At 39.7% G+C, this 19,153-nt stretch overlaps 1 protein-coding gene across 2 annotated transcripts in view; it reads left to right on the forward strand.

Moving 5' to 3' along the window:
• The window catches only part of OSBPL10 (oxysterol binding protein like 10), a 118,195-nt gene that overhangs the window by 88,308 nt on the left and 10,734 nt on the right, over positions 1-19,153 (forward strand). For both annotated transcript variants that reach the window (XM_071735446.1, XM_071735445.1), the window contains 2 exons: positions 7,421-7,567; positions 14,702-15,185. In XM_071735446.1, the coding sequence (XP_071591547.1) occupies positions 7,421-7,567; positions 14,702-15,185 (631 nt within the window). The remainder of the gene's footprint in view (positions 1-7,420; positions 7,568-14,701; positions 15,186-19,153) is intronic.

Below are 19,153 nucleotides of genomic sequence, written 5' to 3' on the forward strand. Positions count from 1 at the left end.
GGAAGGATGTCCTAAAGAGAGCTAAGTATTGCTTGGTTCAATAGATGAATCTGCTATTTCATGTTGTATACAGTTGATCTTGTGTGATAGACAGATTGCTCACATTGCCACACGTTGATCCTTCCACTTGTTCCTGGCTGGAGAGAACTTAACATCCACTGTGTTTAGCATATTCAATAAATAAAGCCAGATAATGAATCACAAAATACGTTTGAATTGTCCATACACACACAGACACACACACAAAAAAAATATGACCTTCTTAATCATTGATAGCCCTAGTTTGAAAAATGTAATTTTCTCTAGAGACCTGCATTACAGAACACAAGCAGACTTGGTAAGAAATCAATTTCCGGGCACTTTGTACATATTCTTTTCTAATTCGATGTTTTTCTACTTAATGTTCTGTGGTTTGGCCTATCAATGATGTATGTATCCAGGATTATATAAAAGGTTTAAACCCTCTCTCTCACACCTCAAACACAGGTGCAGCAGTTACTTTTCTAACCAGCTATATCTCTATTATTTGTAAATGCCTTTGGAAGTTAGAGAAGTGCCTAGATGATGATTTTGGTATTTACAGTGGGTTTGAAGTCAATGTATTTGAGGTTTTACTTGTTTTGTTTCAAGATTTAGGTTGAAGTAAGCTGAAATTTTCTATATTATTTCTGTTATTCATTTCAATTTTCTATGAGGAAATCATACCTTTAACAGCACCCTAATATGCTACTCTGTACTTAAAATAGTTTAAGTGCAACTTGCTGAACAAGCTACCTTTGAGATTCAGGTCACTGCTAGTGTGGGATGGGTGCAGTAAGCTTGCAGGTTTTATGTCAGGTGCATGCCACAGCTGGTAGTAAATGCAATTAAATATTTTCAAGGTGTACATGCTGGGAGAAGACAAGTGATGCATTTAAGTTTGTGCAGTTTTGTCTGTTCTGATACAATGATGAGCCCTGCAAGATGCTAGCAGCTCATTATATAGTACTACTTTTAGGGTATTCTTACTGTATCTTACTGTACTTTACAAAAAGAATCCTAATTTTTATATTGAGACTGGTGAAAATCTCATGGGGTAAATTTGTCACATACGTGTAAATGTGCTAAAGCTCTCTGACCTTAAAGAGTTATATTTAGTCTTACACCCACAGAAAACCTGTTTGTGAGCTCTCAAGTTACACAAGTGCATGTGGAATTGATGCTTGCAAGCCTGTATCATTATCAAAGAGAATCTGAAAATCAAAACGAGGCCTTTGACTTTTGTATGCACAAGTATAACAAATTGTAATTAGATGACTTCAGAAAATATGGCACTCCTTGCCATAGAAAATGCTAGTTCTGTTTAATGTTGCTTCTGAACAAGTCCTTCAAGTAATGTCTTACGTCTTTTTCTTGATGCAGAAATGTTTCATGCAGTGTTACTTTTGTAGGGGTTTTTTTGCATTTATTTTTTTAATGTGGAAAGAGCTATTTATTTACCTTGGGATATTATTAAATGATGTCTTTTTATCCAGATGCATTGTGTTTCTAAGATTTATCCTCTTGCTCCCAAATGCAGTCCTTTTTGTAGTACATAAATCTTTTAATGCCTTAATGAAAATTCTTATAATATTTTGGTGTAATTATATGAAGCATTGCCTTATGAGTCCTATACAAATGCTGTGTGTTGCTGTTTATAATAACTCTGCTTAAAACTGTGATGGAGGAAAGGCTGAGATATGCAGTGCCTTCTTTGCCTCAGTCTTTCCTGGTGAAATCAGCCTTCAGGAATCCCAGGCATTTGAGATCTGAGAGAATATCTGGATGAAGTCTTAACCTTGGTGGAACAGGTTGGGCAGCACTTAAGCTGCATGTAGGTAACTCCATGGGGCCTGATGGGATGCACCTATGAATATAGATCATAGAATCATAGAATTGGCTGGGTTGGAAGGAACCTCAGAGATCACCAAGTCCAACCCTTGATCCACTACCGCTGCAGTTACCAGACCATGGCACTGAGTGCCACATCCAGTCTCTTTTTCAATATCTCCAGGGATGAAGAATCCACTACTTCCCAGGACAGCCCATTCCAATGTCTGATCACCCTCTCGGTAAAGAAATTCTTTCTAATGTCCAACCTAATTTTTTTCTGCCAGAGAACATGGAGGAATTTGGCCAATGTCATCATAAGGTCACCATCTGTTCTGTTTAGAGGGTCATGGTATTTGGGTCGACGTTAATGAAGAGTGGAAGAAAGACTTCTGTCTTCAAAAAGGGCAAGAAGAAACATACAAGGATGTTCTGGCAATATCTGGGGAGCTGCAGGTTGGTCACCTTCTCCTTGATCCCTGGGAAAGGTGTGGAGCAACTAATCCAAGAAGGCATTTCCAATCCATGAAGGATGGAAGGGTGATCAGGGGTAGTCAGCATGGATTTACAAAGGAGAAATCATGCTTGATAGCCTTCTCCTACGAAGTGACTAGCTTGGAGCATGTGGGGAGAGCAGTGGATGTTGTTTGCTGTGATGTTGGTAAGGATTTTGATCTGGTCTTGTGCAACATTCTCATAGTCAGGCTGACAGAGTATGATCAGATAAGTGGGCAGTGAGGTGGACAAAAACTGTCTGGATGGTGTACAAGGCCCAGTTGGAGGCCAGTCACCCAGGGGTCAATACTGTTCAACATCTTTTAATAAAGACCTGGATAATAGGGCAGAGTGGACCCTCAGCAAGTTTGTAGATAATGAAAAAAAGTGGGAGGAGTGGCTGATGCACCAGAGGGTTGTGCTACTGTGGAGAGGAACCTTGACAAGAGAGGAATCTTGTCAAGTTCAACACAGGGAAATGCCAGGTCCTGCATCTGGGGATGTCTGAGGGTAAGCCCTTGCAGCAGTACCAGTGGGCCAACTAGCTGGAAAGTGGTTCTGCAAAGGAAACCTTGGGATCTCAGCAGACAACAAGCTGACCATGATCTGGCAATGCACCCTTGTGGCAAAGGTGACCAACAGCATCCTGGGTTGCTGCAGTAAGAACCTTGCCAGCAGGTGGAGTGGGGTGATCTTCCCTTCTGCTTGGCACAGTGAGACCACATCTGCAGTTCTGGGCTCCACAGTGCAAGAGAGACACGGAGCTACTGTCATGTGTCCAGCACAGGTTCATGAAGGTGAAAGTTCTTGAGCATCCTTCAAATGAGGAGAAAATGAGAGAGCTGAGGCTATTCAGCCTCAAGAAGAGAATGCTCAGGGTGATCTTTTAAGTGTATGTAAATACCTGATGGGAGGGAGTGAAGAACGGGAAGCCAGATTCTTCTCAGCAGTGCCCAGTGACAGGGCAAGGGGTAAATAGGCACGTGAAAATCAGTCTAAATATCAGAAAATGCTTTTTTGCTGTAAAGATAGTGTAACACCAGCACAGGTGTCCCAGAGAGGTTGTGGAGGCTCCATCCTTGGAAATACTCAAAACCTAGCTGGACTTGGTCCTTGGCAACTTGTTCTAGGTATCCTTGCTTGAGCAGGGTGTGGGACAAGAGGACCTCAAGAAGTCTGTTCCAACCTGAATGATAATGTGATTCTGTATATTCTTTTTTTTTCCCCTCCCAAAAGCATCAGCAAAAAGATGAGATTATGCTAGCCAGAACTTGCATGGTTTGTGAAGTATGATGGAGAAAGAAGCTGCAAGACTTGAAATTGAACTAATTATCCAAAAATTAATTTCTAGCACAGCAGTTAATTTGAGAAATTAAGTTGTGGAAGAGGTTTTGGAAGAACAGGGGTAGGTTTGCCCTTTGACAAAAGCGTAGCTGTTAACTCTGTGAAGTCTTTTTTTTCTTTTTCCCTGAAGACATTTTTGTTAAATTCAGATTGTTTTCTTCAGAAACAATTTCTTTCCCGTACTGCTTTTATCTGTTAAAAAAGAATCAGCATGTTTTCTGATGTAGACTGCTGACTAGAGCATCCGTTTTGTATTCCAGCAGATGACCTCTCTAAATTAATTGATCCCAGTCCTAGTGAAGTGACCTGTTTAAAATAGATCTCTGCCAGTGTGTGTTCTCATGCCTTCAGCCTTTAAACTCTGAAGTGAATCCCTTCATGGCATTTCTAGCAGATTTTTCTGAACAATTTTTGTGCTTCAGCCCAATGTTGGGAATGCAGATTAATAATAATAATAATTTTAAATATAAGCCTCTTTTTGGTACTTGTTTGCAACTGATTATTTGATTCTCAGGGTTGGCACCCAAGCCCAACCTTGCTTTTCATTCCCAGGCTGAGCTGCCTGTGGCTCAATAGCTTTTGCATTATGCTCTGACCACACAGGAATGGAGCAAATCACTTCTTTCCTACTTCAGCTTTGCAATGGTTTTATCTTTTTTGTGCGGGGAAATGTCTGTATCTGATAATTCAGAAAAGCTGCCATTAAAGGATAATCACTCAAAATAATCTTTTGCATGCTACCACATGCTGGCACATTGAGTACTACTAAACTGCATGCTATTTCTGTGGAAAGAAAAAGAATTAAAAGCCTGCTTGGACTTTTATGACCCTTGAAAAATATGGTAGCTTTGTGTTTTGTGGCTCTTTGTCCACACACCCTCACATGGTTGCTTTTTTTCAAGAAAATATGCATTGCAAAAGCAAAAAGAAATGTCTGTTTTCTGTGCTTTTAAAAAGTAGTTCAGTAATGACCTAGAACAGCTAATGAGAGGAAAATACAGCAAGAATATTACAATATAAAGATGAGTGCTGTGCAGTTCCTGTGACATACATGGTAAACTGCTGCTTGAGGTTCCTGAAATGTGAGAAAAGATGCAGATGCCTGATGTCTTTCTAAATGTCCTGAAGGTCACTAGAATGTTGATAATTCTAATAGTAGATTTGTCGGATTTTTGGTGCCCCTGCACACATTTTTAAAAGAGGGGGGAGTTAGAATAATTAAAATTATAAACCTTACTGCAGAATGGGCATTAAAGATGCTTAATCCTAACATTGCATTGTGCTTACCTTTCCCAATGAGGAGAAAGTCTTTCATTTAAATCGATGCAAACACTGCTATCCTGAGCACCTAAACTATTTATAGCGTTGCTTGCCCTCACTGTGCACATTTTGCAGAGTAGCAAGGAGAGGCTGTTGCTGTTCTTTTAATAACCCTGTGAAAGGCGTGGAAAACCTAAAGCCTGTTTTAGCTGAAAAGACAGAAGGATTTCTGTCCCCGGCTGAACGCGCAGTTTTCAGGAGAAAAAGAAAATTCTTAATATGTGCTTTAATCTGTGAACTTGTTGATTTGTGGTCTGTTCGTTTCCCGATGCTCTTGACAGCTTTAAAGGTTCCGCAGCTGTGAGATGTTCACTTGGGAAGGATTGTTACCTGCTAGCACGTTATCACACTCGTGCACTCTCCTGTCCCTCCCTCCCTGCCTCCCACCTGGAGGACAGCCCACGGGGGTATCCTTGGGGAAGCAGCAGCACCGTTTCCCAGTTGGAGCTGTGTGGAGCTGACTGAGCCGGGTGCCATGTGACTGGAGACGCAAGGAGCAGATTGACATCCGGCACACACGCTCTCCCAACTCAGTGGATAGCCAAAAAAAAAAAAGGGAAAAAAAAAAGAGGGGGTTGGGAGTGAGGAGGGGAGGTTCCCTTGCCTTTTTTTTTTTTTTTTTTTTTTTTTTTTTTCCTTCCTCTAGCATTATTAATTCCTGCTGGAGCTTGTTTGCCGCGAGCTCTGTTTATGGCAGTAGCAGCATCAGCAGTGCTTGCTCGGTAGCTCAGTGCTCTCAATGAGGTCAAGCTGGATCAAAGGGAAACCTCCTGTGGAAGCATCTACTGTAAGTTCTCATCCTGCTTTCTCCACGCTCCCTACAAATGAAGCCTGTACAGCTGAGACAGGCTTCTGTGTTTTATGTCTCCCTGACTGATGATTTTGTGTGAGGTTGTCAGGTTTTGTGTTAATTGAACTTGTCAGTCAGGCATCAGCTGGGTAATAATGCTGTGTGTTTTGGGAGGAAAGGACTTATTGTTCTATCCTTTTATTTGCTGAGGGAATGGGGAGAAGAAAGTGTGTGCTTCATCCTTTTGAACAGCTCCAAGCTGTTGAGGTTACAGCTCACCAGATTCTGTTTTATGTAATCTACATATTCAAGTTTCTAAATAAAGTAGTCGTAAAGCATAATTCAGATGTCCTTGGATATCACCAAACAGCTACTCTCTTCGGAATTGTTACCTAACTTTTATTTAATTAAAAAAAAAATAAATAGAGAAAACACTTTATTCATTTTATCTGAATCTTGGAAACATCTGTAAATAACTAAATTTCAGAGGCACCCTTCTTATACAAGATGCTGTTCACCTGAGGGGTTCTCTAAAATGGTAATTCAGAAATATTAATTTGAAGCTTAATTCTGAATATCAGCTGTCTGTAATGAAACTTTTCAGTTGCAAAAATTTTTACAGTGAGATGAATTTTTCATTTTATATAACTAGCTGTTTCTGCATAAAAGCTATTTAGCTTGAAGTTACCTTAACTTTTGCAGGCTATGTCTTACAGCATGGAAATCTTGGGGAGTAATGAGATGCTGGGCTGTAAATTTTTCAGCTGTATAACCCAACAGCTTTTTAAAGTACAAAACCCATAGCTAAATATGTATCTGGAAGGCTTGCAGAGTGATTTCAGCAGACTGAAAAAAATAACTACCTGCTTGGATTATTGTTAGTAATGTATTGTAAACCCTGAGGGGAAATAAAATACCACAAATCATTATCTCTTTTTGCTGTAAAGCTTTTCTTGAGAGGAAATGGCATGATGTCTCTCACTTGATCTTCAGCTGGTATTTCTGGAAACTGGGCAGTATTGGCTGTATTGTACTGTGAAGCAGTGTGGTGTTGCAAATGCCATAAAGTTGCTTTAACCCAGAAAATCTATGTCTGAGTTTTGTTTGTATTTTCAAAGGTGTGTACTTTAATTATAGTTGTCTTTTCATCTCCTTCATTTCATAGTCTTGACTTTCCAAGATTTATAACTTGGATAGAGAAAAGGAGAAACATAGTCTGAAATCAGGTCAGGCAGCATTTAGGTGTAAAGTACAAATATTTGCTGGAGAATGCTATGAAACAAACTCTTCAGGACTCATTTTCAGCTCTGTATACTTTTATTTAGTAAATAGAAGATCTCTTACTTTATTATGCTGTGATTTTTGTTTGGTATCTCTGCAATGTAAACAGGAGAATATAATGTATAAATTAGCATCAGATACCACTTTTATTCTGAGGATAGGATCAAAATGCACTGTGAACTCCTCACTGGATTTTAAAATTTAATTTAAATTTGTGTTCTTTCTTGGTTTCAGCAGAGGCTGTCTTTGGTTCCATTGAGACAGCTCCATTTTTAAGCATACGTGATGGAGAAAACCATAGTGTACTTTTTGCCCAGATGGTGATGTTTCTTTTCATTTCAGCTTTCAGCCTCCGAGTTGATCCTAGTTGAAGATGAAATGACAGATACTGAAGATAATGAAGAAGAGGATTTAGGAGTCATGGATGATCAACGTAGCGTAATTCTCCATCTCATCTCTCAGCTCAAACTTGGCATGGACCTTACCAGGGTATGGACACTGTATCTCATTTATAATTGTTCATTCTTTTTGATTCTTCTCATCCTTCTTTGTGTGTGTGTGTATGCATGTGACTCCTGTGAGCATTTTTGCCCACTTTCCCGTTTGTCCATTTACGTGGACAGTGGAGTTTGACTCTTCCTAAAGGTTGCAGAGAGTTGTGGAGTGGTATCTCCTGCTAAACAGCCTTTCACATGGTGTGACCAAATCAGGTATTTTAGGGATGGGGGAAACAAGGTCAGAGGGAAGGCAAGGAGGAAAGAACAAAAAAACCTCAGAAACTCTTTATTGGGTTTTTTTATGTCTTTCAAAACAACTCTGTGTTGTGTGTGAATTCCACATATATGTTAAGTCAGGGTGCACTGAATGTTTGAGGAACCATAATATGAGTTTTATGGAAGGAGATATGTGCTCATGTTAACTTCTCTGTGGGTTGGATTCTATTTAATTACTTGGCAGCTTCAGAAAAACAGTGATGGTAAACAAATTACAGTCTTCTATGTATCCCTGCTCTTGTCTGTGCTAAGCAGCTCAGCAGTTTAAGCTTCTCTGCATCCTTCTGGTCCTGTAAGCAGTACTGTCATGAGCTTACCCATACTGATATGATCAGAAAAGTTATGGTATCTGTGAAATTTCTCATACCTCCTTAGAGTTTTGGAAATGAGGTAGATGTTCTGAAGGCAGGGAATGGCTCTTTTGTGTAGTCTAATGATTCCTATGAATCCTTCTCACGAGACTTAACCAAGTGGATATTTGTAAAGATATAGAATACCCTTTCTTTCCACAAAGGGTGGAAAAGGGTACTTTAAAAAAAAAACAAAAAACCAAACTAACCAAATAAAACCACTATAAGCCATTTCCACAAGTAAGAAGAGCTCATTCTGAGCCAGTGTCTCCATTAAAAAAAAAAAAGTTTAGGATGACCAGAGCAGACCCTTGTGCATGAAGTGACTATGCAGGGGAGGCTCTTCATGGGCATTTTGATATTCTGAAGAGTTCATCCGCTTTCCTTTTGATCTTACTTACTAATCAAAATCTATTTTTACTATCACCTTCTTACAAAATAAAGCTTTCTTAATATAGTCTTTTCTGTTTCCCTGGGAACAATTGATAATATTTAAAAATACTTAAATTTTTAAGACTAAGCAATCTTGTGATCTGCTGCTAAGTATAGCTTTTAAATAGCTGCACGGAAATTAATGTTTGCTCTAAAAAGTTTTATAATTTCATTTGTGAATAATTTATACCTGTCACTTTTTAGTATGTCTGCGATTATGTGCGGTTCATTTTTGATTTTGTTTTTCTGAAATTCCTCACTTTTTTGTAGCTGTTTTCTGTGTTGGTTTGTTAAGACTTGTCTCAGTCCATAATATTTAAACTAGAATAAGACTCCTTATTGGTTCTTCTTGTGTCTTCTAAATATTTTGTCTTTGGTAATGAACAAGGTTTTTCTTCCCTGATTTCCAGGGTAATATATTTGTCATGGCAGAGGAGGAAAAAAACCCAAAGACAGACAGTTAATGTAAATTAGAGAAATTCCTGTAAATGTAGACAGTTCTAAGAAAAGAAGAAAGGTAAATATATACAATAACCTAATTCTTACGTAGTGCTCTTAGAGTTTTTGAGGACTGTGATGAATATTATCAGATCTATAGAATGGCAGAATGCAATCATGGATGTGTAATACAATACCCACTGTCTGAAGAGAGGAAAAGGCATATGGCAGAGTTAGGTCTACCTCCAGTCTGTGTGATGCACGAATGCACATGTGATGAGTATTAATGAGACATGCCACATGTGCAGATCATTTTTCGGACCATTTTGAGGATTAAAAAAAAGAATTGCACAACAGCTGGCTGCTTTTTTTATTAGCTGTGCTTCCTGACATGAGGCCCTTAGGGCCACAGATGTGTGACAGTAAAGCTTAGTTTGTTGGCTGCACCTCATTTTTTTCATTATTTGCCTGAAAGTCAGATTTCTGATAGCCCTGATGCTGGTCAGCATCTGCTGGAAGTGGTTGTGGCAGAGTGGTCACAGATATCTGAGCATTTTCTTGTATCTTTCCCCTTTCTGTGCCACCCTCCCTGGGCTCGTTTCTTTGGCTCAATTTTTTGAGCTGCTCGTTGTATGTGATAAACACGTGAGCAAACAGCTCTTCGGAGCCCTTGATGGCTTTTGGTTCTGGATGCATAATCAGTATCTTCTTGTACCATATCAGAGGAAACAGCATCTTTTCCTTTTCCTATGGGGTGCTTGCTTATGTTAGTGGTGGCCTTGCTGGCACTGACATGAATTTCCCACGGTGACGACAGCCACGTGTGATGTTGCACTTTGGAAACGTGTCCTGCTGCCTTGCCTTTTAACCCACACAGGCAAAAAAAGCACCCACACAGAAGTAATTAAATCAGTGTGGGATTCTCCCCCTCTACTCTGCTCTCGTGAGATCCCACCTGGAGCACTGCATCCAGTTCTGAAACCCCTGTTACAGGAGGGATGTAGACGTGCTGGAGCGTGTCCAGAGAAGGGCCAGGAGGGTGATCAGAGGGCTGGAGCAGCTCTCCTGTGAAGACAGACGGAGAGAGTTGAAGTTAATCAGTCTGGAGAGGAGAAGGCTCCGAGGAGACCTTATTGTAGCCTTCCAGTAACTGAAGAGGAGCTACAAGAAAGCTGGTGAGGGACTTTTTAGGATGTCAGGTAGTGATAGAACTAAAGGGAATGGATTCAGACTAGAGGAGAGGAGAGTAGATTTAGATTAGATGTTAGGAAGAAGTTCTTCACCATGAGGGTGGTGAGACACTGGAACAGGTTGCCCACAGAGGTGGTGGAAGCCCCATCCCTGGAAATTTTTAAGGCCAGGCTGGACAGGGCTCTGAGCAACCTGATCTAGTGGGAGGTGTCCCTGTCCTTGTCAGGATCTTAAAGGTGCCTTCTAACCTGGAAAATTCTGTGATCCTATGATTTGCTAGACCAAGCAAGGCTCTGTGGTGGCCAAAAAGCTGCTAGAGAGAGTTGGGTAGGGGAGCAGTTTGCAGCAACACAACATAGTACAAAACTGACACCTTGCGCTGGGCCAGGACTTGAAACCTCATTTAAAATTGGGATTACTGCAGGGAAAAAAAGTTTCTAATTTGTTTGTTCTTCGGACTTTTAAAAAATGAAAAGGTAGTGCCAAGACTAACTTGACAGCTTGATAAATGTGTTTGCAAATGACATGTGATGGATTGAAATTAATGCTGACAATTTGTACAGATGGGTGATCGCTCCCCTGCATCCCTGCATTCCCTCACCTCCCCTACACAGTTAGTGTGTGCTAAAAATAAAGGGCTGCTCCTCTGTGTAAAAGGGCTGACAGTAATTCTGCAGAATATCAACCTGTTGTGAATTAACATTGTACTGTGTTGATGATGTCCTAGGTTTTTAATTTGCTTGTCAGTGTACTTTTACATTGCAATTTTGAAATACAAGTGGGATGAAAATGACCTGGTTTATTCCCACAGCAACAGAGATAGCAGTGTGAAAGCTTTTGTAAGAGAAGGACATCTTAGGTTTGGTCAGATTAATGAAAAGAAGTAGGGAATGGTGCTGACACCCATCTTTTGCCTCACAGTAAATAGTAGTGGGAATACTCTATTCTTAAGAATTCATGCTCTTACTTTTCTCAGTTCAGATCCTCATTCAGATCATTCAGAATTAAAAGCTAGGAGATAATGATCAAGCTTTGAACCAATATCCTCTTTTTAACCTCAATGAAAATGGAAGAATGCCTCTTAAACTGCTTGAATTGCACATGAAGGCTGAGAAGGCAGAAGAACAGAGATTATTCTAATGTTTTAGAATGTGATCAGGAGATGTTTTACTTCAGACTTCAGCAGTTTATTATTTATTCTAGAGAGATTCTTTTGTCCATTTGGTTGTCATGCTGGCTGTTTCTCAGAGGAAAAAATTAGGCAGTTTTGACTTTTCATCCAATTACAAATAAAATAATAAATTGTTGTTGTCCAAAGAAAATATAAAGAACATAGGTCCTCAGTATATTTTGTCTGAACAGTGCATTCTCTTTGACTGCAGAAGAGTTGAAAACCTCTTTCCTTGGGAAGCTACAGTACTACCAAAGTGCATGAAGAATGTCTTATGCTTCCATATTTGTTTACTTCTATTTTGCATATTTATGCAGAAATACTAATAGGGCCACTTAAAAAAAATTAACTGGTGTGTTTTTTTTTTTTTTTTTTTTTTTTTTGGGGGGGGGAAGGGATGGGATCAACTGTGTGTGTGGTGCATATTGAGACTTTGATGCTATGACATTATCTGGTAAAAGGCAATGTTTTCTAGGCATGCTTTCTAGCACTGGAGCTGCATAAGCTTTACAACTCAGTTTTTCATAGGTAGTCTGCCTCCTTTTGTGGAAACAATTCCTTTATTCAGTGTTTTGCAGTGGATCCTTTCATGCTACAATTAGGGATATTGTGTCAATTTTAGTTGGGCTTCTAAAGTGAGGTTATTTGACTTATTTTTTAATAAAGTGCAAGCTTTATTCAGCTTTTAAATTGATTTTTTTTTAGAAGGAATAACAAGAGTCCAGGTGATTCGTAACATCCACATCATTTAGTGGATGTGTTGGTATAGCTATATTAAGGGTGTAGCTGCAAAGCACACAGCTTGTGTGCTATTCATGAGAGTGGTTATGAAGATGATGATCACAGCAGTAGGATGAAACCACAGCAGTCCTAGTGTTGTACCAGAAAATTTGCATTATCTTAAGTATGGTCTGCAGTTTTTTTTTTTTCTCCTCCATTTGTGCTAATAAAGGTCACTTTAGAGAGATACTTGGACATAATGAGATGCAGAGTGCTGCATATTCAAATGAGTTTCTTTGCCCTTTCAAGTCTGTGCAGTGAACTCATGATAGTCACTACTTGCACTTCTACATGCAAGTTGGTGGGGTTTTTTTTCTGTTTTGCTGTTGGTTTTCTCTTTGATAACCTGGTCTTTGAGAGTACAATTTATATTAAAATGAGATCCTCTATTGAGTTTCACTAATGCTGAATTGAGTTTTAAAAAACACTGTATTGCATATGAATATTTGGTCACAATGAGGATGTTGCTAGTAAGAGAGAATTGCCTGAAGAGTTAAAACACTGTAAGAAAATCTACTGCCTTTCCACTTTGCCTTCCAAAGTTTTAGATTTTACTTTTAAAATTCAGTCTCCTCAGCCCTTCACTGTCACACCACCGTGGGGACTGTGGACTGTCTTTAGGACTCAATAGTTGGCCACACAGGGTGTAAAATTAAGGTCCTGCATCTTTTGAGGCCTCATTCCCTAGACTTACAGAGTAGAGTCTGAGGAATATTGCAGGTGGAACTTTGATTTGTAGTGAAACTTGTTAAAAATTACTGGCCTATAAAAGGGTGTATGTGTGCAAATAACATGCAGGAAGAGAGCATGCATGTTACCAAAAGGAGCAGTGACCTGGTTTTTGCAGTCCTGCTACGTTGGCTTCCTGTGTAGCTCTTAAGACTGTGTTTGAGCTGTTGTGACTGGAATTTTTCTTCCTGTTTACAAGTTTTCTTTGAAAGGAACTAAGTGGTGAATAAAAGTTTGACAGCTTCTATTTCATTATCCGTGGGGTTCAAAAGGATTGAACTGTGCTTTGGTCCCACTTGGAACAGCAAGCTGGAGCCAAAGGGGGGAAAACAAATGTGTTTATGTTTGAATGGTGGCTCCCTGCCTGCAGTAAATAACCTTATTTTTGGGGAAGGGAAAAAGTAAAGAAGAATGAAGTAAATGAGGGATTAGAGGAAAGCGGAAGAATTGCTTTAATAGAGAACAGCTGTTGGTAAAATCTCTGTGTGCGAGAATTTCCTTCTTGATCACTCAGGAGTAACCTCTTGAGTTCCTCTGTGGTGCCCCTACGCAAGGTCTGGAGTGCAATGGAGAAGGGAAAGAGAGAGAAATTATTTTAGGTCCTGTAGCCTTTGTCTGACTTGCAGTGCACCCCAGGATGTTTCACTGAAAACTTTTAACAAAGTGTTATTCCAAAGTGGGTGACTTTGGCAACATCTGTGTTGGTAGATGGGTCACTTGAGACTACATCCAAAGCACTCGGGGCTGCCTCCCTCCAGTGCAGACTGCCCAGTGCTCAGTCCAGATTTTTTTCTGGGACTCCTGGAGCCTCTCTAGTCCCAGGGGGTTAATCTAACAGTTTGTGCAGGTTTTGTTTGTTTCAGCTTGTCTGAAATAAGGTGAAGGTGTGGATGGGCCACAGTAGCATGTACAAACTCAAACTGAGGGGACCTGCTGTGTTCCCAGGGGTGACAGAATAGTGTGGAGGCAGCAAGGGATTTGACCTGGGAGGGAACGTGACATATATGATCATGTAATGCAAAGGGAGTCAGACTGTTTTCTTGCCCACAGCCTGTTGGGAAGGGTCCTTGGTGTAGTTTTGTCTTTGGAAACACAGAGATTGTTTTGGTTGGATCTAGTTGGCTTGGTTTGTTAGAGTTTGGAATGGACCTAATTCATATCCTGTGGTTGGTCAGGGGCCCAGGAGTGGAACTGGGAGCCTGTATGTTTGACAGAATGGGTAGACGAACCCCTTACACTCTCCACCTCTTACAGATTGGTGATGCATATGTTTATATAAATTATTATATTTTGTATTTATTCATCTTCCAGTCATTTGGGAGGGTGTGCCTGGCTCTTTTTGGAGGGTTATGATACACTGGGTTTGATGCTTGCTGTAAATTAATTTACATCAGAGTATGTTATTATCTCCTGTAATAGAGGAGGACAACAATGGTTGGTTTGTTAACTGAGAGGAGAGGAAAAGGCAGATTTCCATGTGAGTGGAACAGCCCATCCCTCTTGTGTGAGCTGCTGTTGAGAATCATAATGAAATAGGAAGCAGCCTGCATGGCTATCAAGGCTGCTTCTTTTTCCTTCTCTCATTGTTTACACTGCAAAGAAAATGAAATTGCTGTGGCAGGGGAGGAAAATAGGCTCTCCTGAAAGTTGGCAGGGCCATAATTGCAGCTGTTATGACTGTTTCCCCCCCCCCCCTCTTCCCCCTGTGGTAGTATGATCACGGGGAAATCATATCTGCCTTTGTCTGCTTTGCATACAGGTAGTGCTTCCAACATTTATTTTGGAGAAAAGATCCCTGCTGGAGATGTATGCAAATTTCATGGCCCATCCAGACCTGTTTTTGTCAATTGCAGCTGGAGCCACTCCCGAGGAAAGAATTATCTGCTTTGTGGAGTATTATCTCACAGCTTTTCACGAAGGCCGAAAGGGAGCAGTTGCCAAGAAGCCCTATAACCCTATAATTGGTGAAACGTTTCATTGCTCGTGGGATGTGCCTAAAGATCAAGTGAAAGGGTTCAGAACTAACGGTGCCTCTGAGGTTTCCAAGGACCCAACCAAGGAGTTTAGCCCGGACCAGTCCACGTGCTACAAGCTGAGGTTTGTAGCTGAACAAGTTTCCCATCACCCGCCGGTGTCTTGCTTTTACTGTGAGTGCAAAGAGAAGAAAATGTGTGTGAACGCTCACGTGTGGACCAAAAGCAAGTTTATGGGCATGTCAATAGGTGTTTCTATGGTAGGTGAAGGTAAGAAATGTGCTTTTAATTTATTTGTTTTCTTTCTGATCTAAAGTTGTGGTTGTCAGCACGACAGAAACCCAGATATTTTCCTGCTTGCTCTACCTCTGACCTTTCGTTTGAAACTTGTGGCTATTCTTGTTTCTAACGTTTGGAGCTAAAACTGTAGGGTTCAAAGTGTGTTTTTCTCTCCAGACAGAATGTGGGACACACATCATGTATATAGATGTGTGCTTATATTTATGTGAGACTGTTAATTACAGCCATGTGTTAACTTGAAGTAGCAAATGCCTACTGATAGAATAGTCTATAAGAACATTTGAGTGTTTGTTATTTATTATGATGTTTATCTTTATTATTTTTCTTGCTCTTGCACTTTTAAAGTAAGATGATTCGGTATGGGACAGTTTTACAATTGGAAGAAAGCAATAAGAGAAAACACATTTTTACTTAAGCCAAACGTTCTTTTTTTCATAGTTTCTGCAAATAAATCAGGGTTTCTGTAGTGTTTATAAAGTCACTGTATTGTCTCAAGCTTCATAGGAAGTCATTTAGTTGAGGTATAAATCACAATTTGCTGCATCATGCACACTCAGTCTGCTTTGTGATTTGCCATTTGCTCAGCATGAATTTAGAAATACAGGGGGTCATAACAAGTTCTTCATGGATGCTCTGAGCTGATGAGCACACCTGTACCAGTGTGGTTGCTGACTGCTAATGTATTGATTTGACTTTTTTAAGCAGAATCACATTTACAGGTTGGAAGGGACCTCAAAAGAGTCCAATCATGAGTCCAGTCACCTACAGGAGGTCACATAGGAAAGCAATTCAGTCTCTTTTGCCATTAGAGGGTAATTTCCTGTGTATAATTTTACATGTTTACTCTTAACTAGTTTTTTAGACTGTAGTCTCAGAAGTACCAAGACAACGTACAGTAGTGCTGCTTTTTGTCACCATTATGTTAACTACTATGATATTAAAGCTAGTAAAAATGTGGTGATGTGGTTTTGCTTATTAATAATAACAAAATACAGACATGTATTTTGGAAACATGCAGACATCTGCTGCTGTTCCTGCTTGCTAGAACTGAAGAACAAACTCAAACAGTTGGAAGAGCTACAGTAGCTTCTTTGCTGATGGCAATATATTCCCTTTTTTGTAGGAGAGCCATGAAAATTCCTTACTACTATACTTGATGTCGTTGTGGTAGTTAAAGTCTGTGCCAGTACTGGTGTTCCCTTATTCCAATGATTTGGGTATTTTGCTTTTTATAAGGAGTTAAGGAAGTTGGGAAGGGATTGTGAGCAGGGAAATTGGTCCTTCTGTCCATCTCCTGACTGTTCTACTGCCAGCCTGGGTCACTTCTTTAACTTGCTGCATTTTTCTTGTACATTCTCATTTCTAGCACTGTTTTTCTCGGAGAAGGGAGCTATTAAATGGAAATAAAATTAAACCCAAAGTAATTTATGCTTATGTAGGAGTCGGGAAATCCCTTTTTCTTGCTGCTAGCGCACAGTTCCCTGGGATTGGGGGTGTCTACTGTGGTGATTAAAGACTTCAAAGCCCTGATGTGTCCCAGTTTTGAGAGAGAAAGGGTCTGGGAATGAACCACTTCCCTACCCTAGGATTGCTAAATGAGTATTTGTGAGAATAAGTTCTCTCTTACCCCTCTCTTTTTTTTCCATCATCCTGGAGATACCGTAGGTGTAGAGGCAGGCTTTGGGGAACATCTCCAATGGTGAACTCTTTTATTGCAAGGTTTATTGCTGTCTTTATGGGCATTTTGGGAGGAAGTTTTCCAATTTTAGTTATTATTCATCTTTTCTGTTGTTGCTGTTTGCTGTTTTTTAATTCATGTAAGCAGTGTAGCTGCACAGTGACAGCATTTCTGGAAAGTGATGGAGAAACTCCAGTGCAGCCCAAGCATTTCTGTTGCCTGTTGAGGAGTGGCAAAAGGCAGCAGGAAGTTGTACTGCTGAAGCTTTTCTGTCATCTGAAAACATCCAACCTCGACCTGACAGACTTGATTTAAAATGCTTGCTCTGCAGTGTGGTTTTCTTCACTCGAAATTACACTTCCTTAATTTTTATTTATTACTTTAATCCCAGGGAAGTCTTCCTATATACATTGGTGTGTAGATTTGTCAGACTGTGCAAAAATTACAATCTACTGCAGACACTCATCCTCATAAGATGCATAAGCATAAATTATTAGATTATTAGTATTAGATTGAGGTCAGCATGAGTACTGGGGAATAGATTTCTGAACCAAAAAAAAGTAGCTGTTGGACTTACAGTGTGAAAAAGCTATGTATTTACATGTTTAATAAAGCAGAGCCTAATAATTTTTTAATGGGAAATATCATTTAGACTATTTCCTTCATATTTAAAGACATTTTATGTACTGTAGCATTTCAAATGGAGTGAGTTAGTTTAGCACAGGGCAGCTTTAAGGAAAGACCTGGTATTAGTCAGGTGGTATGTGGAGGGGTAGTTAGGTAGAATCTAAAGTTAGCTGCTAGGAGGAGCTTCCTGATGGCAAGGGCTGCTAGAAGGATTTTAAAGTCTTATTATTTTTAAACTGTTAAAACCAGATTAACCAAGCTCCTCAGGAATGATTGAAATTTGGTTGATCCTGCTTTTGATAAGAGTCAAACTGACATCTCACAAATAATAGAAATCCCTGGGTTTTCTTCTGTTTCTTTTATTTTGCAGCTGTGCATTGGATGACCTTACTAATGACGTTTTACTGCTTATATTTCTTTTCTGGTCTCCACCTTTTTCTTTCCAGTATGAGCATTCAGCTCCTTTTTCTGGCTGTTGCTCAAGTTTACTTATGCACATGTGGGTGCCTGTGACTTTTTGTTAGATGACTAAGGATTTTATATTCTGCATGATGCTACTTGAAAAGCAGTTTCATTGGTATCTCTAAAATACTTATACCCATTCTGAGACTTCCTTAAAATCATTCTGGTGTTATAGCAGGTTTGCTAACCTGTGCATTCATTCAGTGCTGTTTGTATGTAAGAAAAAACCCATAAATTCCTTCCCAACAAAGCATTAGAGAGCTGCAATAAATGTTTTGGCTAAATGAGTTGGTAGGGAGTTACCATCTTGTTCCATTTCAGATATTTATCAGAGCAATGTTGTTTGACCTGTAATTTTGTTGTGACCTTAGTGTTGAATGCAAACAACTGGGATTTGGCTTGAAATGTTGCTCTCTACTGCATAGTTTTGTGTGTGGCCTTCAAACAATTCAGTGAAGCTTTTTCTACTGCATGGCTATTTACAGAAATAAAAGTAGTACTGAAGTTCTGGACCTCTATTGTGTAAGGAATATGCTGCTAATGTTTCTGTGGTGCTTTTGAAGCCTATTTTTTTTAACACAGTGTCCTTAGATGTGTAGAACATGTTGCTTCTTATGCTTTGTTGTTAGAAGCAACAGTGAACATACTGCAATAGGAAGCCACAGAAGTACAAGGGATTCAATAAGAATTAAAAGAACTAAGGGATTTGAGGACAGTGTGGTCCAGCTCAGTACCAGATTTGTACAATTGTTAGTGTATGTTGCACCTCAAAGTGACTTTTTTTTTTTTTTTTTTTTTTTTTTTTTTTTTATTTTTTCTCCCCTATCTGCAATTTTTGTTTGGTTCAAAGTAAGTTTTAGTGTAGAGATGCAGAATGAATAGCAGGGACATGCTGGAAATCTGTGTGAGAAGCTGTTTTGTATGCTAGCCTTTCCTCTGTGGTTATGAGGGGTCTAAATCTGTCTTGCTAATAAAATGCCTCAACTTTTTTTTTCACTGCGTAACAAAAACCTGCTTTTCAGAGTAGTCAGTGTTGGGTTTCCTCAGGAGGAAGCTACCCTGAAGAGTGGGCTTTTTTCATAAAAGAATTCACATTGCATGTGCAGTCTCTAAATCTGGATTGAGCTAATTATGTACTGATGGGGGAGTGAGGGTGAGGAAGGGCGTGTAA

The sequence above is a fragment of the Heliangelus exortis genome, chromosome 2 (assembly GCF_036169615.1).
Source record: "Heliangelus exortis chromosome 2, bHelExo1.hap1, whole genome shotgun sequence".
Taxonomy (NCBI): domain Eukaryota; kingdom Metazoa; phylum Chordata; class Aves; order Apodiformes; family Trochilidae; genus Heliangelus; species Heliangelus exortis.